The sequence below is a fragment of the Aquila chrysaetos genome, chromosome 12, assembly GCF_900496995.4.
Source record: "Aquila chrysaetos chrysaetos chromosome 12, bAquChr1.4, whole genome shotgun sequence".
Lineage (NCBI taxonomy): Eukaryota > Metazoa > Chordata > Aves > Accipitriformes > Accipitridae > Aquila > Aquila chrysaetos.
The window spans coordinates 6109476-6137129 of NC_044015.1; the positions used below are offsets into that span (position 1 = coordinate 6109476).

The window sequence follows — 27654 nt, forward strand, 5'->3', positions numbered from 1 at the left end:
AAGTTACTCCACTGCAGAGTCACCAACACTACTGGGAACTATTTTTTAATTTTGTTATACTCAGCATCCAGTAAGAGACCCACACCACTCTGTTTCCTTGCTTTTATTAAAAAACTTGCTGTCAATATTCACTCCCTGTTACTTGGTCATTCACCTATCAGGTCGTCCCAACCTTGGATAAATCTCATGCTTTTTCACTATAATAATGCTTTCACCAATGACCAATTTGCTCTTACAGATCTTGAAAAAATATTCCTAAATCCTTCATCCTTGACGAAAGGCTTTCAAGAAAATAAAGCTGTATGCACATGACCTAATGAAGCCTTATTTCCCACATATCCTACCTAGATGACAAACAATGTGGGATAACCTGCAATGAGAAGTCAAATGCTTGAGGCAGCGAGATGTTTTCTCTCCTCTCTCATCTGCCTCTACCCACAAACCATAGAGGAATCTAGAGCCAAGCTCTCCATACCTCTCAGCACCTTTGGACAGCCCTGACAGAGAGTTAAAGGTAAATGGCATGGGGGTGGGGGTACATAGATATACGATATTAGCACAAGCTTCATTTTCTTATGAAGCCATACTATCAAGTAAGTTACTGCTGCAGCCAGAAGTTGCTTACCAGCATTGCTTATTCGGGAGAAGCTGGGGAGACTAAACAAAAATAGGGAGAATATAGGCATGACAAACAGTTTACCTGACAGACTGCAAAACCATCAGATTACAATCAGTGATTATAAACAGCAGTCCAGCCTTTCCATTTCAGGCCTCTCTTTCCAGGTTACTCAATCCGTACTTTACAGCAATACATGTTTTACACAAGTATACTATACACCAGAAATGAAAGCCAGGACCATCTCATCCTATAAGGAACCATTGGGGCGACTCAACTTCTCTCCATTCAGTTCTTTGAAATTAGAAGCTGAAGAGACACTTAAACCAGTAACATCAAAATCCAACCTACAATTTACTCCTCATTTAATAGAAGCCACTTTTCACTTATTCCCTTCTCCCCCTACTTTTAGAAATCCAGCTACAGAAAAGTTACAACTATTTCTAAATAGAGGCTCCTAGAACTCTGACACATTTCTGATTAACCAAATTACCTTTTTAAAGGCTACCAACTGCTTTTTAAAAGTGCAGATGAAAGCAATTTAACCATCCCATACTGAAGTATAAACACTGCTTCTTTATACCCATTACTTCCTCACACAGTCATTACAACAAACTAAGAGAAGAACTTACACAAACATCAACAAATCTGTCAGTTTTTGTTTATTCACAATAATGAGCAGAAACAGGCAAGGGAGAATTCAGGTAAAGCAAAAAAAGTCAACATAATTAGGTGAAATCTGTAGGAGTACACTTACAGCATTTATGTTTGAAAAATACATTTAAGATGCAAAAAGTCATATATAGAAGGACTTCAGAGCATGGTACAGCAAGTCTGCAATCCAGACACTCTGCACATATATAAACATTATTGAACTGCCATGGCTGTTTCTTAAAGGCTGTTCCAGAATCTCTTAAACAATGGAGTCCTGCTGGCACAGCTACATGTTGCTTTAGGCTCACTTGGGTCAGCTGGAAGTCAAGACATCAATCGGCTCTGCAGAAGGCCATATCTCTGGCCACACTGTATTAATGTCTTAGCAAAAATATCTGCCTGTCTGTGTACAGACAATACCAAGTAAACAAGAAATATGCAGTGTCTCTTCTTCAGAACTCAGTCTCAATTCATCTATCTTCCTGAGGTCCTGGGAAGATTACATGAAGCTTTCTGCTCCAGCAAACCAGTATGAGCACTCTGAAGATACCTTGAAATATACAGAAGGTCGATGCAAGAGACAGTTTTACCCTAAGAAACTGGGATAATTTGAAGAACATTTGCCAGTGCATATGAAGGCCAGCTACGTGCCTATACCGAGCACTGTACTATTCCATAAATTTAAGTGAATGGAGTAAAGTTCAAGGATGCAGCCAAGAATTACTGCATACATTCCCCAACAGCATTTTTGGTTCTTAAATTTCTTTCAGACCTGGGTTAACTGGGGTAAGATTTTCTGCTCTTTAAGAACAAGTGTAAGATAATGACCACTTGCTGCAGTTTTCCTGAAAGTCTGGTTAATACAGTTCTCTCGGCCAATTCTAGTAACACTGGCAATTTCAAACGATAGAAAACTGAAATAAAAGTCTGTGACTACATTTACCACCTATATTGTAAAATATCAACCCTTGAAAACTTTAACCTTCAAAAGAAAATTGAAATAGAAAAATTTCTGCAGCAGGTCATCAAGCAGAAGTCTGGACACTGAAAGGTGCTTAACCTACAGCTGTTTGTACCTTGTCATGACAATCCATTCGGCACTGGGTTTACTTGAAATGGCCCATTCTTGGGAAAAAACAAAACACCCCCCCCTCCCCAACCCCCTAATGCAAGAAAAGGGTGCAGGTATTGTGTGGAGCAGCCTTAACAGGGAAAGATCTATGAAAGAGTACATGCCTAGTGTGCAGTCACAATGAGCAGTGACATTCAACTGCACCAAGACAACACGCTCCACCAACCAGAAAGATAGGAACACTTGTAAAATCACTCCAAAAGACTGTATGGTAGCAGTCATTTAGTCATCTAATCTTTCAAAAAATATTTTGCTGTACCACCAGTAGAAAAATCTTAAATTAACAGCACTGACAGCTTTTCCTACCTCAAGGTACTGATTGGTTTTTCCCCCCCCCCCAAGTACCTAAATTGAAAAATTTTGCTTTAGCATCTTTCTTGCTGCTTTTAATCTGTTAAGTACATTACAGGTTGGCATGACAAGCTCCTGTTTATATCTAATGGAAACACAGCATTAGCTGCTCACTTTATCAAGCTGCAGCATTACGGCTCAGAGGGAATAAACAATCCTTCTCTAACTGCTTGAAGCAAATCCCTCATATATACCCACTTTCTCACTCATTTAGAAGAGCTCTTTTCCTTAACAAACACAGTTTACACCCTAAATTTTAAAATTAATACTTGATGCATCTTCTATAATTATACCCGCTAGGGAGTCCCAAACAAATTTCGTTTCTACTAATTGGAACAACAGCTTAGAGCGGACTAACGCTTGAGATCAAAGAACTAGACAGATAGTGAGCTGCACTACCTAAAGTTAACAGTAACAGTTTCCTCCTAGTTAAAGGGACTTTTTTTCTTTAATCCCCTCAGCAGCAGAAGTACTTGGTAGGTTCACACTTACCCCTGCCAGTTCTTGTTGAATAGGAGCAAGCTGGGCTTCAGAAGTGGGACTCGGGGTAGCACTGACTGAGGCAACAGCGGGAGCAGGGTGCTCAGAGTCGCACTCACCAGCTGATTCTTTGTGACCCAGACCATGGTGGGGGGGCTCAACCTCTCCCTGGGGGTCCTCGCCTGAATCCGACAAACCTTTTTGCTCTGCAGGGGACTGGGAGCAGAAAAGACAACGTCCCTTCAATGCAAGGCTGCAACATGAGAGAGCAGTCGTCCTAGTGAGAGGATCTGCTAATCCCTTTTTAAATTCCACTGTTTTCACAGTATGGCGGAAGGAATTGCTTGCTGCTGAGACACCAATTAAAATACACACAAACCAGGTAACAGAACCTGCTGACTGAATTAGCTTCCCCTCCCCACAAAAAGCACCAGTTGGAACAAATGCACTTTTTTGAAAGTTAGCTAAAAATGTCAGTGTCCCTGGCAAAAGAGCATTTTGCCAGCCATGGGGTTGTTGGGGTTTAACTCCTCCTTCTCTCAACGCCTAAAGGACAGCTAATTGTTTTTACCCTCAGATTCAGACATAAGAATTAAACAGACAATTACTGTAAGTAACTGTCCTTCACTGCTTCTTCAGACAATGTTTGAGGGAGGTGGGATTGATTATAAAATTCTCCACAGAAATTCATTATTATAACATTCACAAGACACACAATCCTTTCATATTCATGTGACAGTAAATTATCTGAAAAGCAACACCAATGTTTTCTTTTGTAAATTAAAAAGTTTGCATATCTATTTCAAGGAGGGTGGTGATAGGATAGCTAGTGCACTCTAATGGAATTTTATATTTGCTGAACTTCTGCCACAGACTCTTTACATTTCCTCAGATCATTTAATACTGCAGGTCTCCACTTGTAGAACAGAAGTTAAGCATTACCATATTCTGCACACATTTGAAGAATGAAAAAGTTAAAGGTTTTGAGCCTGAACAACTGTATTGTGATAAAGGACTAAGTTATAGCCCATGGATAACATGCAGGCCAAAGACGTTCTCCCAGCTGCAATCTGTGGGCCAAGCCTCCTGGTATCTTATGGTGAAGTATCTGGAGATTCAAGTGGTTCGGCAAAGATGTTACGTGCTTCTGAGTGACCTTTGCTTGCTCTCAGAAAGCATTCAGTAGAATGAAGAGAGACTAAAAATGCTCATCATTGCCCAGGTCCATGCAAGCCATAGTAAACAGCAACCTCAAAAATAAACAGCAGCTTTTAAATCTTAAGGGCCCAAAGTTCTTCAGCTATGACTTGGCCTGTCCTCAAACAGAAGCAATTATTAAAAGACAGCAAAACATGCAATTTTATCAGCAGGTTCATTTCAGTTCAGTGAAGTTACTCAAGTTTTAAATCTTGCAAGAAATTACTATAATTTAGGCTCAAAATAGTCAAAATATATTTAAGGGGGATAACATTATGTCAGGTAAAGCTGAGGATGCTGGATTTTTGTATTTTCAAAATTTTCTGGTTTTACTATGAAGCTGTTACTAACAGACCCAAACACTAACTTAAAATCCCACAGAACAAGAGAGAAGAGTTAAAGAAATGTTTTGGTTTAATTTTTGGTGACAAGTCTAGCATTCTGCTATTCTTACCTCTTTGGCTCAGAAGAGCATGAAAAGGCTCTCTGGAACTGGCCACAGCACTTACAACATACGTATGTTATTCATACATAAAGACAAGGGGTAGACACCTCAGTCCTCCACTCGATGTTTTATACCCATTACTCCTAGTCCCTTTTTTGTGCTAACCCTCACTTTCAAACTTAACAGTATTCCAAATGTCACTCAAACTGTTTTCTTTCCCTTCAAGGGGAGACAGCCATAAAAAAAGTACAAGAACTAAGTCACAAGTTACCTGCATCACACTAACCACAAAAGCAATTTTGCAAGCAGCAGCACTGAAGATGGGATTTTTCTCTCAGCTTACATTGCATGTGTCCTCTGGTCCTCTCACTCTGCTACCCCAAATCCTCCCCACGTACCTCACAACACAAACCTCTCGCCCATCTCTCTTCGATTTCACCAAACCAGATTCTCTGGCCATCCACAGGGCCAGAGGCAGTTCATCTGCAATGAGCAGAGATAGCAGGGCCACACATACAACAGCAGCTCTCCCTCTGCAAGGGAGGTCATTCAGGTCTCGCTGATCCAGTCAGGTTTCTAGTTTTCAGGTACATGCAGAACAGTTTAAACATTTAAACCTGTATCACCTTGTCAATAGTTACTGGAATCTGCAAGCTTTCAGCCTGAGGATCAGAAGAGAGCTGGCAGCATAACCAACTTCACTTGGCTTCCTAGCTGAAAGACTTCCCACTTCTCCAGTGGTCAAGAGTGCCAGACCACTACAGAAGAGATGACTGCAGTAGGACTGAACAGACCACAGCCGTAGTCCAACTGCCGTACAGGCGATGAAGGCAACCCTGCCATTATTCACACAGCCTTTGAAGAACCTGGGGGGCTGGGGTAGGGGCGACAGACACCCTAAAAACCACAGTGGGGAAAATCTGAAAGCTATAACCAGAATGGTACTAGGAAATGGGGATGGGGGAGACCATCCTTGTCAACAGCCAGAATGAACCTCAGGATGAGCGAACCATCACCAGGGATCTGGAGGCAACAGGGAATGATGAGGAAACTGTAGACAGACAGACTCTGGGGCTGAAGATGACTAAGAAGATTCAGTGCCCATAAGAAGCAAAATAATGCATAGGAAGAGGGTATGGAAGTGTTTCCACATAAAAATAGCTAAAGACCTTATTCTTCAGCCATAACACACAGAATTTGGAGGGAAAATGAGCAGGAATATAACTATGAAAACAGGAGTGCCATATAGGATGGCAATGCAGTGACTCCCACAGAGCAAGAGCTGGAAGGCATCAAATTAAACCAGGCTATAACAGGTTCAAAAAAAACCCCAACAAAACTAAAGGAGACAAAACCCCATCCTGCTGAACCCCTTGTCAGAGGATCATGTGGATGGTAGTAGCTCACATGCTTGAGTTCAGCAAGGAATAGGAAAAATTCAAAGGAAAAAAAAAAGCCTTACCAGCAATTAATGCTGACTTCTAGCTACAGATCATAAAATTACTAATAATGCAAGAAGAGGCAAGAACATTCCATGCACACTTGCGCTATATACTTAGAAGTGAAAATGACAAATTATTTTGCAAGTAATTCATATCAATACAGTTCAGAACATCTCAAAGTAGGCTAAGTAAACTTGCATCAGATTTTAGTAATTTTTGTAATACATGGTGAGTATTTTAATAAGTGAAATAAGCAAGGTAAGCTTCCAGCATAAATCTGAATTCTATCTTAAGCAAAACTGGAATATGTGCTTCAAGACTCAGAAAAGAAACAAACCAAAAATAACAATTATTGCCAATCACCACTTTTATGCAGAAAAATCTGATGCCAAGATGAGAATTTCTTGGCCAGGTCAATACATAAAATTATATTTAAAAAAAAATACATATTAGGTGGATCAAAAACTACTGCAAGTTTCAGAATTTTGTGAATAGTATGTGATTTCAGACATGGAAGACAAAACCAACAAAGACCTCAAGGATATGTCAAACCAAAACTGCTCCAGACAGAAGTTTGTACAGCTGTTCTCAAAAAAGCACATCCAAGGGAAATTGCAAGCTCTTCAAATTAATTTTAGTCTTCAGTCATGTTTACTATTGGAAGTGTTTTCTAATCTCTTAACTTCATAAATTCTGATCTAAGTTCTTGTTTGAAGTTCTTTGGAGCTGGTGAAAAACAGTTCATTCTCTTCCTTTTTGCTGTCATGTTTTATGTCTATGATAATTTGTGTGTCTTTTTGAGCCTCCTCTTCTCTAGAGGAATCATTCCTTATAAGTACACCTCTAGGAAGAACTTGGCAGAAATCTGTTCCTGTCTCTTAAATACTAAGGCAAAGATCAATGGAGATATTAATAATGTTAGAAAGCCAGCTACACAAACTCACCTTGCTCAGCCAGATCAAACAACATCTATTTTATTAAAACACAAAAATAACACACCTAGACTAAATATGTAAGAGTCTACTTGGAGATTTGGCTTCCTCTGCATTGCAGGAAATAAGGAGAGACATGAAGAAATACATAAGAGCTAAGATTAACGTGATGCTAAAACCACCAAATATAGGCAAGGAAATAATATTCCTTTTTTATAAGGACTGGCACAAACACTTGGGTCAGTTTTTCCTCCCAATTCTAAGCTGAGCTATTTATGCCTCCTTTCCTCATTTTCCCCAAACTAGCACCCATATCCAATGGCCGAAAAAGACTACCCTTGGTATATCTTTTCACAATCTTCACCTGCTTAGAGCTGAGGACAACTCTTGCTGGTAATCTCGGTAGCCTTTGACATTATCAGCCTCTCTATATGCCTCTAAGCTTTGCCTTGTACAACTGTCCTCTCCAAATATGTTTATGATTGCTCTTCTAAGTGCAGCAGGGTAGCAATATATTCACAATCATGAAGTCTTAAGCATTAATTTTAATTCCTTAAGTATACTATTGACTTACAACACAGTTCAACTAGGTCTTCCTAACAAAACCTCTTGGCAGCTGTGCTAACAATGCTAAGAGAGCCTGGAAAATGAAATATTGTTGCCTCTCCCTAACCAAGTGACTTCCTCCACAGTTCTCTCTCTGCCACCATCCTAAACCTACAAGTCATGCCCATAGCACAAACAACATTTTCTAATCATCCATCTCCTCAAACCACCAAAACCCAGGCATTTCCAAATCACACTATATCAAACCAGGACTTCAACCAATCCCTACTTTATGTATTGTCTAATACAACTTCCTCTTTTCTAAATTCATGATCTTGCTCTCCAGACTACATGGGAATGCCATCTTTCTAATCACTTAAATCACTTTTACAACTCCACATCTATTTTTAAAGCTCCACAGTTAAAACCACGACAACAGATCTAACAACTTAAAGACGTAAATCCTTGTTCGCTCCAAGGACCACCCCTTTACCACCTAGCTGCCAGTTATACCTTAATTTTGCAGCACCACTTACGTATGGGACATGACCAAAATATCGTGTAACTTATCTTCCTTCAGAGCCATCCTTAAAAGCTCGTCACTACCAACTCACCTATAGGAAGCAGTACACTGAGCAAAACTAGTTACATAACAAGCTAGAAATAAAGTCGTCTTTTCTATATTCTACCATTACCTCCAACCCAGGCTGGTGGAGGGAAGAGGACACAGTGCAAGCTACATATTAGATCATGTCTTGTTTTAAAGTGCAAAAACATTTTTTAAAGCTGAATTGAGTACCTTTTGTAGTACTCATGACTAAGGAGTCATGATGATCCTCGTATTGCAGCAATCAACGACTGGAAGAATACCACAGCTCACACAGAACAAAGGACACTAATTTAAAAGCATTTTTTGACAAATTGTTTCTTTACAACACTACTGGCTAAATTTGTTTGAGCTATTATACCTACTTAATGTGTAAATGCAAGAAAGACTTCAGCATACTTTGACCTCAGAAACGCAAGTTAAAAGTTAACTTCATAAAATGACTTCAAGTAACCTACAGCCAGAAACTGTCATGAAATGGTTTTATGGCAGAAGTTAAAGTTAGTTTCAGAGCAGAAACACAAGTCTAACAAGAGACAAAAATTAATCATAGAAAAAGTTATATCTATCAATTGAAAACTTTAATTCAAAAAGTGCTATGAAAAGCACAGTATAGTTCATGTACAAGTTATCAGGACAGATAATGGAGTAACAGTAACATTCTATGCTTAACATAGCAAGGTTAGGACTTCATGTTGCTTTCAGATCTTAACAGCTATGAGTCTTCCTAAGCTGATGCAATTTTCCAACCAGTATCACCACTAGAAGCTCTGCTTGTCAGAAAAATGAATAGCAGTGTATAAACAAGGATGATATTTGGATGCTATCATTCAGATATTTGCAAGAACTCTATTTCACACATTGTAAAAATAGTTCTCAAAGAGTTAAGGAGATATGAAAATAATGAAAATGGAGACTCACTCGACAAATGTGGAAACAGCCAACTTTACAACCACCATTAATTGATATCTATAATGAAAATCAGAACAGATAGACTAATCCTATTTTTTTTACCTGTGAAAGAAGACAACCAGAACCTCCTTACTGAAAGTAAAAATTAAGAGGCATCATTCTGAACACGATGTGCTTTTTGTCCCCTCTAAATAAACATGACAAACCGCAGGTTCTGATCATAGAATCATAATGTTTTAGGTTGGAAGTGACCTTCAAGATCATCTAGTTCCAACCCCCTTGCCATGGGCAAGGACACCTTCCACTAGAGCAGGTTGCTCAAAGCCCCATCCAGCCCAGCCTTGAACACTTCCACAGATGGGGCATCCACAACTTCTCCGGGCAACCTGTTCCAGTGCCTCACCACCCTCACAGTAAAACATTTCTTCCTTATGTCCAATCTAAATCTACCCTCTTCCAGTTTAAAACTGTTACCCCTCATCCTATCACTACACTCCCCAATAAAGAGTCCCTCCCCATCTTTCCTGAAGGCCCCCTTTAAGTACTGGAAGGCCACTATAAGGTTGCCCCCAGAGCCTTCTCTTCTCCAGGCTCAACAACCCCAACTCTCTCAGCCTGTCCTCATAGGAGAGGTTCTCCAGCCCTCTGATCATCTTCATGTCCCTCCTCTGGACCTCCTTGAGCAGGTCTATGTCTTTCTTATGCTGGGGGCTCCAGAGCTGAACACAGTACTGCAGGTGGGGTCTCACAAGAGTGGAATAGAACCTCGACCTGCTAGCCACACTTCTTTTGATGCAGCCCAGAATGCGACTGGCTTTCTGGGTTGTGAGCACACGTTGCTGGCTGATACTCAGTTTTTCATCCACTAATACCCCCAAGTCCTTCTCCACAGGGCTGCTCTCAATCCACTCATCACCCCAGCTTGTATTTGTGCTTGGGATTGCCCCGACTCATGTGCAGGACCTTGCACTTGGCCTTCATGAGGTTCCCATGGGCCCACCTCTCAAGCCTGTCAGGATTCCTCTGGATGGCACCCCTTCCCTCCAGCGTGTTGACCGCACCACACAGCTTGGTGTTGTCAGCAAAATTCCTGAGGGTGCACTCAATCCCACTGTCCATGTCTCTGACAAAGATGTTAAATAGCACCTGTCCCAATACTGACCCCTGAGGAACACCACTCATCACTGCTCTCCACCTGGACATTGAGCCACTGACTGCAACTCTTTGAGTGCAACCATCCAGCCAATTCCTTATCCACCCAGTGGTCCATCTGTCAAATCCATGTCTCTCCAATTTAGAGACAAGGATGTCGTGCAGGACAGTGTCAAATGCTCTGCACAAATCCAGGCAGACGATGTCCGTTGCTCTTCCCTTATCCACCAATGCTGTAACCCCTTGTAGAAGGCCACCAAATTTGTCAGGCACAATTTGCCCTTAGTGAAGCCACGTTGGCTGCCACCAATCACATCCTTATTTTCCATGTGCCCTAGCATGGTTTCCAGGAGGATCTGCTCCATGATCTTGCTGGGCACAGAGGTGAGACTGGCCTGTAGCTCCCCAGGTCTTCCTTTTTTTCCCATTTTTAAAAATGGGGGTTACGTTTCCCCTTTTCCAGTCAGTGGGAACTTCCCCAGACTGCCACGACTTCTCAAATATGGCGGATAGTGGCTTAGCCACTTCACCCGCCAGTTCCCTCAGGACCCACAGATGCATCTCACCAGGTCTCATGGATTTGCACACCTTCAGATCGACTTGAACCTGGTTGTCTCCTACAGTGGATGGTTCTTCATTCTCCCAGTCCCTGCCTTTGCCTTCTGTGACTTGGGTGGTGTGGCTGGAGCACTTGCCAGTGAAGACTGAGGCAAAAAAGTTGAGTGCCTCAGCCTTCTCCATATCCCAGGTAACCAGGTCTCCTGTTTCCTCCTGGAGAGGGCCCACATTTTCCCTAGTCTTCCTTTTATCACCAACATACCTATAGAAGCTTTTCTTGTTGCCCTTGACTTCCCTGGCCAGATTTAATTCTATCAGGGCTTTAGCTTTCCTAACTTCATCCCTGGGTGCTCAGACAATTTCTCTGTACTCCTCCCAGGCTACCTGTCCTTGCTTCCACCCTTCTGGAGGCTTCCTTTTTGTGTTTTGAGTTTGTCCAGGAGCTCCTTGTTCATCCATGCAGGCCTCACGGTGTTTTTGCCTGACTTCTTCTTTGTTGGGATGCACTGCTCCTAAGCTTGGAGGAGGTGATCTTTGAATATTAACCAGCTTTCTTGGGCCCCTCTTCCATCCAGGGCTGTATCCCATGGTACTCTACCAAGCAGATCCCTGAAGAGGCCAAAGTCTGCTCTCCTGAAGTCCAGGGTAGCAAGCCTGCTGTGCGCCCTCCTCCCTAAGGATCTTGAAATCCACCGTTTCATGGGCACTGCAGCCAAGGCTGCCCTTGAGCTTCACACTCCCCACCAGCCCCTCCCTGCTGGTGAGAGCAAGGTCCACCATAGCACCTCTCCTCGTTGGCTCCTCTATCACTTGGAGAAGGAAGCTGTCATCAACACATTCCAGGAACCTCCTGGATTACTTACGCCCTGCCATGTTGTCCCTCCAACAGATATCAAGGTGGTTGAAGTCTCCCATAAGGACCAGGGCTTGTGAATGTGAGTCTGCTCCTATCTGTCTATAGAAGGCCTTATCCGCTTGGTCTTCCTGGTCGGGTGGCCTGTAGCAGACCCCCACTATAATGTCACCTGTCCCTGCCCTCCCTTTAATCCTGACTCATAGGCTCTCAGTCATTCTCAGGCAGAGGTCCATGCACTCCAGCTGGCCAGAGGGCAACACCCCCTTCTCATCTCCCCTGCCTGTCCTTCCTAAAAAGCCTGTATCCTTTCATTCCAACACTCCAGTCATAGGAGCCATCTCACCACATGTCCATGATGCAAATAAGATCATAGCCCTGCAAGCATGTGCATGTCTCTAACTCCTCTTGTTTATTCCCCATGCTACATGTATTTGCCTAGAGGCATTTAAGTTGGGCCCCTGATGAAGCTGACTTACTGGCTGACGTTCCTTTGTACTGCTCTTCAGGTGTTCTCCTGCTGACCTGTGATCCCTCTTCAGTCTCTGGGCATCTATTAATGGCACTGGCATTAAACTGGTAGGAGCGGGATGGATTGAAGTTCCCCTCCCCTGGCAACTTTAGTTTAAAGCCCTCTTCACCAGCTTGGCAAGTCTATGACTGCAGATGCTCTTCCCCTTCTCTGACATATGGACCCTTTCAGCCTCCAGTAGACCAGGTTTCTCAAATTAAGTCCCATGGTCTAAGTAGCTGAACCTGTGGCTGTGGCACCAGTCCCGTAACCATTTGTTGGTTCACCAGATTCAACTGGCCCTTTCAAACCCCTTCCCTTTGACCAGGAGGATTGATGAAAAAACTACCTGCACACCAGAGTCCCTTACCATCACTCCCAGGGCTCTGTAATCCTTTTTGATATTCCTCAGACTGCTCCCAGCTGTATCACCAGTGCCCACGTGAAAAAACAGCAGTGGATAACAGTCAGTGGACTGTACGAAGTTTGGTAGTCTCTCAGTTACATCCCTGACACAAGCCCCTGGTAAGCAGCACCCTCCATACCTCTCAGAAGACAGTCACCTTTTCTTAGTTACACTAAGTTTACTAAAATGTGTACAACCTTAGCTGGAACAGCCAGCTAAAAAATTAGTTTCCAGACCAGTATGCATTTTGTCCTACAACATGCTGAGTATTTTCCAACTTCTAATGGAGAAATAGATGTCTGACACCTTACGAGCACAAACTTCAGTAGAGATTTCTAGAAAAAGTAATGTTGTTTAACTTAATAGTAGACAATGTTAGCTCCAGAAAAGTCAGTTAAGACCACTGAACAGGTCCTAATACTGAGAGGGCCTGGAGACACTGCAACAAAATAATTCTGCTTGGGATGTCCTGTTTGATGCAGAAGACCACTAGGCAAACATCTAAACAATCATCACAGACAGTTATTTGAATACACAATGCAATGCCTTCTCCTCACTCTCAGCTTACTGTCAGATTGCTGTGTTGGCACCAAAAAGCCTCCATGAACACTTTGCTTACAGCTCCAGAAGAAAGCCAACTTGACTAGACAGACATTTTGCTAAATTAAAATTGTAATGTACATAGAAAAATTACATATTTTAGAATTGTGTTGTTTGTCAACTATTTTGAAGTTACTTTTGCATTTTCTTCAAAACATTGCTCTAGGAAGAACTCCTCTGTTAATAGATTTCCCCTGTTAACTTTAATAAGGATAATCTTTTGTGGGAGGCAATGCACTTAACCAGGCACCTTGTATGGAAACAGTAATGGAGTTAACCATTAAAGGTCAGAGTTAGCTGTTAGTCTCTCCAAAAATACAGTGAAAGGACTCGATCAGTGTGTAACCTGAGTGACCTTTTCTTGATTAAGTTGATTAAAGGGACACTCAGCTGGCCTGAACACTAGGTTCTGATATATACAGCGTATATTAAGTGGCTGTTACTTTCGGCTGACAGCACCGCATTCTGACTCTATTACTATTGTGTCAACACTACCAAAAACAGCTACTGGCACAAGCAGCAAGCAGGCTTTGGCCCTTTATTTAATAAAATGGCAAGAAGCACAGCACTGATGCTTCTCTCACTCTTTTTCTCCAGTTTCAAATACACACAATATAAGCAACTAAAATGATTATTAACCACCACCCCACCCCCCCATAAGAAAGTTGTACATCTCCACACATTACACAGTTTAACATAAGCATTTGTTTGTTAATAGATGTAATACACTTTGGAAACTTGCAACCAAATGCCAGATGCCACTGGTAGACTCCTCACGATCTGCTTCAAGGAACAAGCCCTGTTGTCCAGCCAAGCTACACCTATTCCATGCCCATACTGACCATGGCTAGCCCCCTCTTGAGCACCAATACCACTTAGCATTTAGATCAATTTCTAACTCAGTTCTAACCCCTGTGCCTTTAAGATGCTTTGCTCACCCACAGGCCTCAATACACACAGTCCCCTCCACCCCACCTGTCAGGCTTTCTGGCTGTGCCTTGGCAGAGGCTGTCCTGCACACAGATAACTACTCAACATCACCATAGTCCTCAGCATCATCAGAAGCAGTTGGGAAGACTAAATCACAGATCCCTCTTCCTGGAACTCTGGATCCTCTCTGCCAGCCCAAAAAACCATTAAGCCTTTAGTTAAGATTTTTTACAAATATTTTCTTGAGACATACCAGAGTGCAACAGGTTTGTCCCACAGCCCAACATAGGAGCTTGCACAGCCTAACACTGAAGGCATGCACTGTATGCAGGCCACTGCAGGTATGAACTCTGCGCAGAAGCAGAAGGTACAACACGAAGGAACTTGAGACCTGCCAGCTTAGCACTGAAGGACCAGGCCAGCAAAGAAAGGACACAGGACCATGTTGCTCTGCCCGGGTTGCACATTGCTATGATCACTGCTTCCAGACTAACTGTGGAAGCACTGCCAGGTTAAAGGACACCTGGGGAGAAAACTCACCATAGTGCAACTCAGAAGGGACTTCAGGAACAGTCTAAGCAACAGAAGGTGATTGGGAGCTGTTTCCTAGAAGGAAACAGTGTGATCCAAACTGATAGCACAAATACTAGCCCTCCCTTTGTTCCAAAGTACTTGTAAACAGTGATTGTAAAAAATGGAATTGGAAGGAACGTCTCAAAACTATTTACTCCAAGATATATTTGATTAGCTAATATTAGAAGAATGGCAGATTTAAATCCTTTCCAAGCTGCAAAAGATTTCAAGCTCCTGCTGAGGAATATGCCTACTAAACCCATGAGAAAGTTTGAGTCATACTTGTTCCAAACCAAAGCAAGCTACCAACTGCAAAATGCTTCAGTATTTCTATTCAAACATTTGAGAAGATTTTCTGATTGCACAGATAATATAACAATCCAGTGATTCAACAAAAACTTAATTATGTGTACATGAGTACACTTCTCTTGATTCCTACCAGCTTCAGCTGAAACAAGGGTAACCATGATTTTTGTTTGCCAAATGTTAACAGCTTTTACTATTAATCAGGCAGAATTAAATACCGCAATATATTGGGATTCTTATCAATTTCTTCTACCAAAAATATTTTTTACAATATAAGAAACTGGAAGGCTTACTGTTTGGAAAAAAAAAAAAGTAAGAAAAACTACACCCTAGCATTACACCATAACATTTTGTATATCACTTTCAAAGTGAAAAGGAATGCAAACTATACTGCACTTGGTCCACATGGCCATGGTTTTCCATTACACCTCTTTCAATTTAATAGCAATTTCTGTTGAAGGGAAGGTCCTGCTCCTTCCTTCAGCTCTCATTTCTCTCCTGAGCTCTACTCCTTCTGCAGCCACAGGATGAGTTTTATCAACCTCTTGGTACAACACAAGCTCACCCATGGAACGCCTTCCAGCAGATTACAGTGTTGAGGTAAGTTGGAGCTGTGCTGTATAACTGCTACCACAGACCCAAAGGCAGGGGACAGGAACACATGGCAGGGGTAGAGGGACAGGTGAGGGAACCGCTACCACAGACCCAAAGGCAGGGGACAGGAACACATGGCAGGGGTAGAGGGACAGGTGAGGGAACAGGATTACCTTTTTCCAAGGTAATTAGACACTTCACAGCTTACTAACTAAAGAAATGAGATACATTTAAATATACTAAGGTGAAAAGCAATAATCTAGACCATGCTTTGCTTTGTCTTAACCATAACATTTCTTTTTCTGATAACAGAGTTTTCTCATGCAACTGCAACTGTCAGCACTCCTTTGCCACCTGTTCCTTTCATGATACAGTTTTGAAGATACTTTTTCTGCCAGACTTGGTCCATCTTCTGTCTGAAGAGCTACCCATTTCATGCCACCATCATACATCTTCCCACTTTTAGCCCTCCAGTACCTCTTCACTCTATGCCTATTAATTATGTTAATGCTCTATTATCCATCTTCAACTTCAAAACAATATAGACAAACAGTTGCTCACCATGGAATGATTCAGGGCTACAGAACAAAACAAACAAACAAAAAACATATCAACATCTCCTTACCTTCTGTGCTTTATCCTTCTGAAATACAAAGACAGGTGGAGCAATGGCAGGCTTTTCTGTAAAAAAAGAAATCATTGGTTTTTTTCCAACCGCATTCATTACTGACTAATATGAAAATGTTATGTTCCATGATGCTTTTACCAAAATGAATCCCTAAATCAGTTAAATCTCAGTTACACAAATTGTTTCCACTGGTTCCTGGCAACATTATATAATTATAAAGAACTTGATCTTCAAAAGGAAAAAGGAGTGTTTTAAGAACAACAATACAACTGATATCTGAAAGCTATTTGTCTTTTCCCTCCAGATCTCTTAATTTCAAACCAGTACTTTTACCGTACTTAGATATATCAGGAGGAAAAGGCCCTTTGCTGCAGTAATTTACTTTTTGAACACATGTTCATAAGTTCATAACAACACATGAACATAAGTTTTGCTGGCAAAGGCTTTTCCTTCCCCATAGTAATGCATTAATGTAAAGGGAGTTTTGCTGTACATGCCCACATACCCCTTTCTTGAAGGTCACCTAACTCTGATACTTGATTATATTTGTATTTCATTATCATTGAAACCTTTAGAAAAGTCCTAAATCTTCAACATTTGCAGGTCTACAATTTAAACCAAATATTCCATGCATATTATTACAGAGGGAACCACTCTTTCTGCATAATTTAAGAGCACATCTGCTTTCTACTTGAAGTTCTGATTCAAATATTAGAGGGACACTATTTTCTAAATAAGCACATCAACATTTAGTCTTCAAGAACAGAATGAATTTCTAGAATGAATGTATGCTTTCCATTGTCCTTAATGGCCTCAAAACTACCTCAGTGTCCTTAATGACAAAAAAAAAATAGGGGGAGGGGGAATAAAGCAGAAGTGAGCTTTCCTGAGAGCTTAAACTGATAGACCTTGTGCATGAGTTATATTTGAAGAGAAACTGCACATAGACTATGCAGTCAGCAACCCTCCTATATGTTTGTAGGGCTAAAGATGAGTACAACATTTAAGTCTGTCTTGAGAGTGACACTGCTGTGAAACAATGGGATTCTGGAAGAGCTGCATTTTGGCTAATTTCTTTGCAAAAGTTCTACCTTTGCAATTATTCAATCTTACAAACAAGACTAGACATTTAATAAAATCAAAATGTTATAACTTTTAGAACTTGAAAGGCTACCACAAAAAAGAAATAAAGCCATCAAGAAGAATTACATTGCAAAAAAAAAAAAAAAAGACAGCATCACAAAATCCTCCATAAGTCAGTTGCAGCATCAGTAAAGCACTTGGGTCAGCATGTAAGGAAAAGGGGATGAGACTGTCCATTTGGGAACTGCTAGCTATTAGATCAGCTTAGCTGAAAAAGTGAAACTTTACCTGACAAATATGTAAAAGTCATTAAAATTATTCCAAGAGCTCTGTGCATTTATTTGTGAGGGTGGAAAAGCCTCTTTCCACTCTTCTGTGGGTCTAACTCAGAGGGATAACCCTGCAAGACCACTGCAAGACTGATTTTGCAAGACTAGCGTAACTTATTCTACAAAAGGTAAAATAATAGTGAAATAAAGCTCCTTACTTCAGCATTTTTCCTGCTCTTCTTTCCCTAAGTTCTTCTATCCATCAAATACTGCTGAATCTTAGAAATGCTCATTAATGAGAACAATGCAGACAATCTATTTCAAAAATGAAAAATAATCTACTAACTAACGAAGGTCATCAACAAAGACTTAACTGCTATACCTGTCCCAAAAACCAGTTTATTGAAACAAGCCAGGGATGCCTGTTGATTCCCTTGGCCTCAGTATAACCTGCTTGTCAGAGGCTCTGCTCATGTAAGGTCCAAGCTTTTAACCCTTTACTTCAAAGTGATGTTAATTTCTTTATACCATGTTTGGTACACTTTAGTATTCATTAATGCTGTAATTACACCAACAAGTAGCATGCATTCTACCAAACTACTTTTATCCAAGACTGCCAAACCAGTCAATAAAATGCTGTATTGGTCTTCTTCCCTTTTGGAGATCTGTTCAAAAGCAGGACTTCATTGTGTAATGCACAACATACAAGAGACTCCTGTACCAAATCCCACAGTTACCAAAGTTACCAAAGAGGACCAAACAGAAAAGAACTACTTGTCTATTTAGTGCTTAAGAAAGGACTGAAGTACTGAGAGAGTAGAAAGCAAACAATAAAAAAAAAAAAAACAAAAAACCAAAAAACAGATCCAAGAACAATGCAAAGTGCAGAGGAAACATGGGATGGCTGGCAAAAGACTAGAATGGGGAGCCAAAGAAGTTGATGCAAAGGAACAGGACAAAATAGGAGATGGAATCTGGTGATGGAAAACTGAGTATTCAGCAAAAAAAGAACAGGGATGCCAGGAACAGCAGAAAGCTCACAAAAAAAAATAAATCGTTGGATGGAAGAACCAAAGAAGAAAACTGAGTGAAAAAAATAAAATATTTGAGATTGTGTCCAGCTATGGCAAATGAGACTGGGAAAAGAAGCTAGTAAAACAAACTATGACCAGTCCTGTTAGTCAAGGTGGAAAAGAAAACACTCTTGTGCAACATATGAGAGTTTCTATCCACTGAAGGAACACAGTCCTCCAGTACTCAAGATCTAGGAATCTCCTACTACTCTTGCTGGCTGTGAGACCAACCAATATGATGGCATCTGGCAGGAACAATGACAAGATAGCAGGCACCCATGGCTACCAACTATACCAGTGCTTAGTCAGGCACATTCTTTACAGGGAAACATTTGTTCACCGTGTCTTCTCTAAAGTCTGCAACAAGACCACAATGCTGGAAACGTGACCCTAATTCTAGCCCAAGGCAAGAAGGGATCACTAGATCACCGAATCTGACCACCTTCATTAAACACTGCATATTTTTCTGAGCCTTATTGTTTTGGGGAAACATTTTCAAAGACATCAATTACTGAAGACATTAAAAGCAAAGTATTATTGCCCTTGATCATCCATTACCTCATAAAAAACTCCAGTGCCAAATTTCCCATTCAAATGTCTGGCTTCAGCTTTCAGTTCTGATTCCTAGTTATGTTTTTTGAATGCATTTATGTACTAGATAAAAAGCTCTCTAGTATTTAAAGTTTTTCCTATGAAAGCACTTACACAAACCATGTTTTCCTATCAACTGAAGAACCACTACAACAGGTTTTATTTTTGTGGAACAGAAATGCATAGTTACATAGTTACTGGGGTTTTTTTCCCCACATGGTGAACATGGCAGTTTATTAAGTGCTACTTGAAAATGAGAATTACACTGTCATTTGTACTAGCCAAGATCAGAGGTAGACAGTCATGTTCTCACTTAGCGAGCATGTTTCCATCCCAGGTATCTGAAGGATGACCTACAGAAAAATGGATCCATTAGGTCCACAGGACTGTCATCAAGTTAAAGGGAAAATAAAGCAGGATAAAGGAAAGGAAACAACAACAACAAAAAAAACCACCTCAACCTTCAAACTTCAGGTACAATACGTGTAAAAGAATACAGCTTCTCCTTCACCTGAGAGATGAACAGACACAGTATATAGTTCTTAAAAATTGTGGAACAGACTTGGTTTTTCTCCAGATAAACAGACAGAAACAAGGCAAAACAAGGAGCTGGAGATGCAGAAACAGTGTCAATTTTCTAACCAAGTCAGTCTCAGTAAAGGTGTTCTGAGAAAGCCCACGCATGTAAGAAGGAAAGCAGACCTTCAGTAATTACTATCATACTTACTGAGACAGTAAGTCCCTAATCTTCCTGCAGTTTATTCATAAGTCTCAGACATTTCAACCTGCATGAATAATTACAAAAACCTCAAGAGCTGGCTTTCACAGGCTAAATTCCTTTAGCATATTTCACTGTTGAGTCATTAACTATCTATATATGCCCTACCTGCTGTCAGAAAAATGTATGTACTATTAAACCTACTCAGCTTGCTTCACAAGCCTTGGAAACCAAACCACAGAAACAGAAAATATTACCTCAGTGGCTCAGGCAGAAGTATCGTCTTCAAGTCATATTGTAATGTGAGATTTTTAACTCAGATACATGACCATTTGTAGCTGTACCAAATTCTGTGATGTCAACCATGTTTTCTGCAACTGGACAAAACACGGCTTTGTTTTACCTCTCCCCCCCTTCACACCAATGTAACCATAGCAGTTGGTGGCACCTCTGGCGGCCACAATAGTTATTTTTGCAACACACAGTTTTAAACCTTCACTGCAGCATGAAATGACCCATTATTGAAAAATCCAACTGGTATTTTGAGTGCAGAGATGCAAAAACCATGTCCCTTTTGAATCCACATTTGAAGGCCACATAAATTAAGAGAAGACAATGTAATACTGCACAAAATGGGAAAAAAAACAACCCTGGTATACTGTAGAGGTGCGTTTCCCTGTATAGTTACCAGGCTCACAGAGTAAATTCCATGGCAAAGCAGTGACAAAGGCCAAGAAAGCATTCTTCTCCTCTGCCACCGAGACCATTGTGTCTCGACCATAAGAGTACAGGATAATTGAGGTTAGAAGGGACCACAGGAGGTCTCTAGTCCAACCTCCTGCTCCAAGTAAGGTCAGCTATGAAGTCAGACCAGGTTAATCAGGTTATCCAGTCTGGTCTTAACTTCGAAGGATGGAGGCTGAGCAGCCTCCCAGGGTAATCTCTTCTATTCCTTGACTGTCCCTATAATGAAAAAAATAACCAACCCCCCATTTTTTCCCTATATCCAGTCTGAACATCTTGTTCCACCTCTCACCTTTTGTCTTTTGTCCTTCCAACATACACCACTGTGATGAGCCTGGCTCTGCCTTTTCAATAACCTCCTCATAGACCCTGGAAAGTTCCAAATGTGCCTCTCTGAAGCTTCCTCTTCTCTAGGCTGAACAAGCCCAGTTCCTTCAGCCTCTCCTCACAGGTCAGGCAACCCAGACCACCAGCCACCCTGGCAACTCAAGTTAATCTTAAGATTTTAGAAGGAACCCAGGCCCCATGTCATGAAAACAACTCTCAAGCCCTCACCAGACCACTGCAGCAAGTTTAGTATGCAGTGAATCTATTTTTAAAGCCAAGAACTACACCGTTTCAAATATTTTCTTTTAAAATTTACTCCAAATTACATTTAAAGTGCAATAGTGCCTGACTACATGGAAACCTGTATGAGAGGCAGAAAAAAAAAAACGACTGACAAACTTCCAGGCAAGCAAGTCCTTGCTTAGATCTGAAGAAGCAATCTTCAACACTAAAGGCATACAAGTTAAGTTAAAGTCAGAGCAGTTGTTCTCCTTATAATACATCACCTGAGAGAAAAAGTAGATCATACCTGTGAACAATGAAAGAGCCTTAAAAAGGAGAACAGCAATTAGGTTGTTAACTCACCAAAAATATTCAGTGGTAATTTATTGCCTGTGAAAGGTTTATCTGAGGGTCAAGAAAAATTTAAGTTCAAAGTTAAGTTTAATTATGCTTATTTGAACAGCTCAGGTTGCAAAAATGTTTTTTCACCTTAATACTATTTAAGTTATAAAGAACAGAATAATCATGCTTAAAAAACATATTAAGAGATACGGGCAATTTGCAGCATTATACAATTCTAAAGGTGTTGATAATAAAGTAAGACTCTTCTCTTCCAATAGCTACGAATAGACCAAAAGCAATGAGCAAGCTACCATACCAACAGCTAATATCCAAAAAGATCCCACAAGCAAAGTCCAATCACGTTTCTTGTACTTTCTGACATGAAGTATGACTGGCTCATTTATAGCCAGACTTCACAAGTGGTGTCATGGTGACTATAAATGACATTGGAAAAAAAGATACTTAACTTCCATTTCAAAACTTTGATAAGTTGCTTTTTATGACAAAACATCTGATGTTCTCGTTCACCTTCAAACCCTTTATTTTTTTGTCTCCTAGAGTATGAGTAAGCAGGCTACTTCCAGACAGTACTTCCACAGCTGGCATGGGAAGGTAGAATGCCTTTTACATATTTAAGATGAAATAAGAACTCTACACACCATATTTAAAGCACAAACCTTTTGCGTTTGCAGAGCACATGTTATTTCATTTCCCAAGCCCTTCTGGCATTAATAGAAATAAATTGCCCTCTGTATTAGGTAATTTTACTATTTCAGCTCAGGTACTTCACATAAAGCAAATGTTACAAGTCAGAAATGGAAAAAGTAGCTTATTTTCACATGACAGGAAGAAGAAAACCATGAGGCAGCCCAACTACTTTGCAATGTGGATAAAATATTTATAAAGAACTCCAAAAAGCATTGACAAAAATTGTTAAAGTATTTAGTTCTCTCTTGTAAATTAAATAGTACTTTATGGCATTTGGGTGTGAATTATTAGGACATCTCAAAAAAAAAAAAAATCAAAAAACAACAAACCAAATCACTCAGCCTAACTTTGCGTCCACTAGTTTATCTGAAGTAAATCACCATTGGAAAAAAGATCTTGTTTATAGGGTCTACAAATGTCAGGGACATTGGTCCATGCCAGCTTTTCCCCTCAAAGTAACAACAGAACTTCCTCTCTCCAAAAGTTACCATAAGGCAAGTAGAATTATACAGTCGGGGGAGAGAAAAAACCAAAACAAAAACCCAAACAAACAAACAAAAAAACCAGAAACAGCACAGAAGTGATGTCAGCATCATACAAGTCTGGCAAAGGAATGATACTTTTTGAGGAACTGCTTCAATTCTCTCATCTTCTGTACATTTAAGGCAGTTATACACACAGTAAGCTTGTTACGATCATGAACTATATGCTTAGCAATTTCACAAAGTAAAATAAATTGTGTTTGGTGTCTAAGGAGAGAGTTTGCCAACACAGGCGGTGCACGCGCCTCCTGAAAGGGAAATGTGAAGAAAGCCATAAATTTTAGCCCTGAGAAAAACTTTATCATTTTTCAGTCATGGAAAAGGTACAAGTAATTCATTCTCAACACAAGGAGATCCTATCATCTAAGGAGCAGCTTCAGCAGCAAGTTATATACAAACAAATTACTGGTTGTGTATTAACAGCAAATTAATGAGAAAAGCATGCAGATTCACGTGAATATATGCCTGACAGGAAGTTGTCTAGTTCTCCATGATACTTCACTGCCACATGTGTGAGGTGTCAGTTTTAAGACATGATCCAGCTAGAATACCAACAAAGAACATAATACCAAAGACTTCAGGTAAAATTTCTAATACCATTCAGTAACTACTTTATACAACAGTAACAATAACAATTATGCCTACCATTCCAAAATCCTGGTTTTCAATAATCAAACTTCTCAAAACACCAGTCCCCAAAGCCTTTATCACAATGTCACTAAATCTTTGTGACAAAAATCAATTGAACTTCACACAGCCGGGGAGAAGGTACTCTCGCCTCCTCTTCATTAGCTCCACACTTACCAGCTAATCTCTCAAGATGAGGGGCAATGCCAAGACCAGGACCTTTTCCTAGGAAACTTCACAGTACAAACTTCTTTCGAAAGTGGCACTTGGACCACCTTCACCAAGTGAAGGGGGACCATCCTTCACCCCCCTTCTCTGCAGCAGAGGACACCCTTAATCCAACAACCTTCTGCCAAGATACAGCTTGCCATCAAACCACTACAAAGAGGTAGGTATACAGTTTCACCAACTCACTAGAGAAAAAGGAAAGACAAGTGAATGGAAAAAATTCACGAACAATTAGAATGAAGAAAATTAAGTAGTTATGAGAACATCAGAGGGAATGCTTGTAGTTTTGAAGAAATGCATCACAGAAAGATCATCCATTAAAATATTTTGAAGGCTTAAAGGACGTTGGTAGAATAGTTACTTGGAGGCAGTACTGACATCTCAGTGGTGATTTAAGACAGACAATAGACCAAGAGAGACATCAGAATCTAGAAGGTAAAGATAACTAATACACTGTTGGAAAAGGAAAAAACAATTAATTAATTGAAACAAAGGGGTGCCATGGTAAAAGCAACAGGTTAAAAGAGCTTTGCGTTAGTAAGATGAAAGGACAGAGGCAGAACAAAAGCACTTTTCAAGGCCAGGAGAAGGTTGGTTGCAGTAATCAAACAGGTAAAGAGTCTAAGTGAGTTTCACTTGCATGAACAGACAAGAAAAGCTATTGTTCAAACACGCTAAGCAAAACCAATCTGCAAGAATGACTGAAACCTCTTTCTAGGTACTTGTGTCTACTATGTGTCAAAGAATAATTAGCTTCACACCTCACAATGAAGTGTGATTGAGACAGCACTGTTGTAGAGATCAACCAAGATTAAGGAATATTAAGAGCTTTGTTTTAACCACGCTTAGTTTGTGAACATGAACATTTAGCTATCAAATACTTCAAACAAAAGACGATTGATATGAAACAGAAGATCAAAGAATTATCAGTACCAAAATAGTCACTTTATGTATTCAAATGAAAATACCTGGGTACAAGGAAATAAAACATTCACCTACAGTACTGGAAAAATTAACAGACTGATGTGTTTAAGAATGAGGAGAAAACAATCAAATTCACCTGAGAAGATCATTGCCATGTCAGACAGCAAAGAAGGCAAACAAAGACTAGGGAATCCACTGACTTTCAGCAGAAGAATGCTAATTCCAGAAAGTATGTGTATTTGCACTGATATACAAAGAACAGACACCTCAAAAATGGAACCAGAGGAAGGAAAACTAACACCAGACAATGCAGCCAATGATAACAGAATGAGCAGAAGAGACAACAGTTCAGAAGCAAGCTGATCTTGCTTAATCTTACAAAAGATTATATCACATTCTTATTGCAAGAAGAAACAGAACAGCAAAGGATGAAGATGAGAACTCTGGAAGGAGATGCGAGCACAAACTAAAGAGATCAGCAGGTGAGGGATGTCACTGGAGTCAGGAAAGGGGCTGAAGAGAACAGAGAAAAAGGACAATCAGGTGAAAAAGTAAGGATGGCACCACACACGCCCCCAGCCCCCCCAAGACAGTCTACACGATTCTGCAGAAATATAGAGGTAGTAGTAGAAACACGTGACAAGTCAGCACCAAAAGATGTAATAAACATTAATAACTTGCAATTCATGGTTGAGCTTAACATTTCCCACTAGAATGGGGAGGTAAAGTTAGGGGCTTGCACGACTTAAGATAGCCATTCCCAAACTTCTGGTTCTAAAAAAAACCACAATAAATCCTCAAAATTTATTATAAGGTCATTATAGTCATTACACATCTGACTACTTACTACCATTCTTGAGACCACTTACCATGCCTCTTTGGGCACCGACAGCTCATCTTGAGTTTGGGAGCCAAAAGCCCAAGACATGCTGCATCATAGAATTTGTCAAATAACTTAAGTGTAATTATGTGGTTAGTGCTTGTAGAATTCATCTTCAAAAGCTACACCTACAATAGACATTTGCTTCCTGCTGTTTAACATCAGAACTGTAATTGCCACTGGTACAGAGTTCATATGTAAGAAACACTCTTGAAAGAAGGGGCCTCACACACTTTCATTCCCCTCGTTCTGGGCATTTCCCCTCCTCTTTTGTTAGCCGAGAAGAATGATGAGAAACAACAGAGACAGCTGGGGCTAACTTGGTTTTGCAGAGACTTTGCAGAAAGTTAGGAATTCTCAAAGGCAAACTGCTGATGCCCACTGTCGCTTAAACAACATTCCACACACCTCGAAGCAGAATACCCATATCGTACAGTAGTGCAGCCCATGTCTTCCTGACCCTCTTCAGAGAAGAACAAAACCACTATTTCTTTACTTCAGAAGTTTTCAGCTAAAAAATAACTTACGTGCTATTATACCTCACCTAGGTTTACATAATCGCCTCGACTATTCCCTTAGCTAGAGGAAGGATTAACGTGAGTGGAAGTTAAGGAAAGATTTGCAACAGCCCCAAAGTTGTGGAGAACGACCGCAAAAAGCAACCGGACAAGAAGGGCCACAAAGCGGCTCAGAACTCCCCCAGGGGAGAAGCGCGGCGCTCACCGCCACGCTCCGGCAGCGGCGGGGCTCCCTCCCCGGCGCCCGGGGGCGGCAGGGCACGCTTTCCGCACGCAGGGAGCGCGGCAGGACGGACCCGCCGGAGCCGCCGCCCCCGGGAGCCGCCGCGCCGCCAGCCCGGTGCCACCGCCCGGCGGGAGGCACCTGCCAGCGCAGCGCCAAGACCGCCGCCCCGCGCTGCCCGCCGCCGCCGACCCCCGCGGCAGCGCGGACGCCCGCCCCGCAGCTGGCCCCGCAGGGCAGAGCGGGGCCGGCGGGGAGCGCGGCGGCCCGGCCGGGCGCTCCCTTTGTCCGGCCGCTCGCCCCAGAGGGGCCGGGGCACGGAGAGGCCGCGGGGAGGGGGCGCTTCCGAGGGCGGGCCCGCGCCCGGGCGCGCCTCTGAGAGCCGATCGCGGGGCCAGCGTCGGAGCCGGGACCGCGGCGGCGCCGGGCCAGACCGGCGGCAGGCCCGCGGCCGGCACCGCTGCGCACCGCCAGCGCCCGCCTACCTTCGTTCGCTAGGTCCGCCATTTTACTTCCTCAATCACGCCCACAATGCATCGCGCGGCCGGACGGCTTCCACTTACAGCGGGCCCCGCCGGGCAGCGCATGCGGCAATTACGCCGCTCCGTGGCGGTATCGCGCATGCGCGGGTGGCTCGGCTGGGCAGCGGGCGGGGCGCGCTCGGCAGCCCAGGGGCGGGCGGGGCGCGCCGCTGCGCATGCGCGGGGGTGGGGCGGGGCGGGGCGCAGTGTAGTGCGCGGGCTGGGGCTCGTCAGCCGGCTGAGGTGCCGGGGCGGCGGAGTCGGGTTGTCCCGGGCCGGCCGAGGTGCGGCGGTGCGGGCGTCCCTCGGGTGCCGTCTCCGGCTCGGCAGGGTGGACCGACTGAGCCCGAGGTCTCCGCGGTGCCGGTTGGGCCGGGCTCGAGCGGGTAGCCTGGCTGCGGTTCGTCTGTGGCGGCAGGTTATGGGGACCCACTTGAGCCCGATCGATCGCTCTCTGCGGCCCGCTCCCCGTGCAGGCCCCTAGCAGCCGCACTCATCGGTCTGGGGCCTTTGAGACCGGATGCCCACAGATCTTTCTGTTCCCTGCTTGGCCCTGCCCTCTGGCCTGCCTCTGTAGCCTCCCATGGCTGCAGGACCCAGAATTTCACTCCATGAGTTAAATGGATCCTCGATTCCCGTTTACTGCTTTCATTAGTGCCTCGCAGTTACAGTCCTGTGGGATTTACCGG

The 27654-nt window shown here is 42.1% G+C and overlaps 1 protein-coding gene across 5 annotated transcripts in view; it reads right to left on the bottom strand.

Annotated features, from left to right (window-relative positions):
- RANBP3 (RAN binding protein 3) overlaps positions 1-27031 on the bottom strand; it is a 57885-nt gene extending 30854 nt beyond the window's left edge. For 2 of the 5 annotated variants that reach the window (XM_041127867.1, XM_030032540.1), the window contains exons 1-3: positions 25693-25735; positions 16423-16478; positions 3246-3449 (exon numbers count right to left, since the gene is read on the bottom strand). In XM_041127867.1, the coding sequence (XP_040983801.1) occupies positions 3246-3449; positions 16423-16478; positions 25693-25720 (288 nt within the window). In that variant the 5' untranslated portion in view covers positions 25721-25735. Of the gene's footprint in view, positions 1-3245; positions 3450-16422; positions 16479-25692; positions 25736-26929 lie in introns of those variants that run through there. The other 3 variants (XM_030032542.2, XM_030032544.2, XM_041127868.1) reach the window with 3 other exon arrangements.
- Positions 27032-27654: the final 623 nt, after the last annotated feature.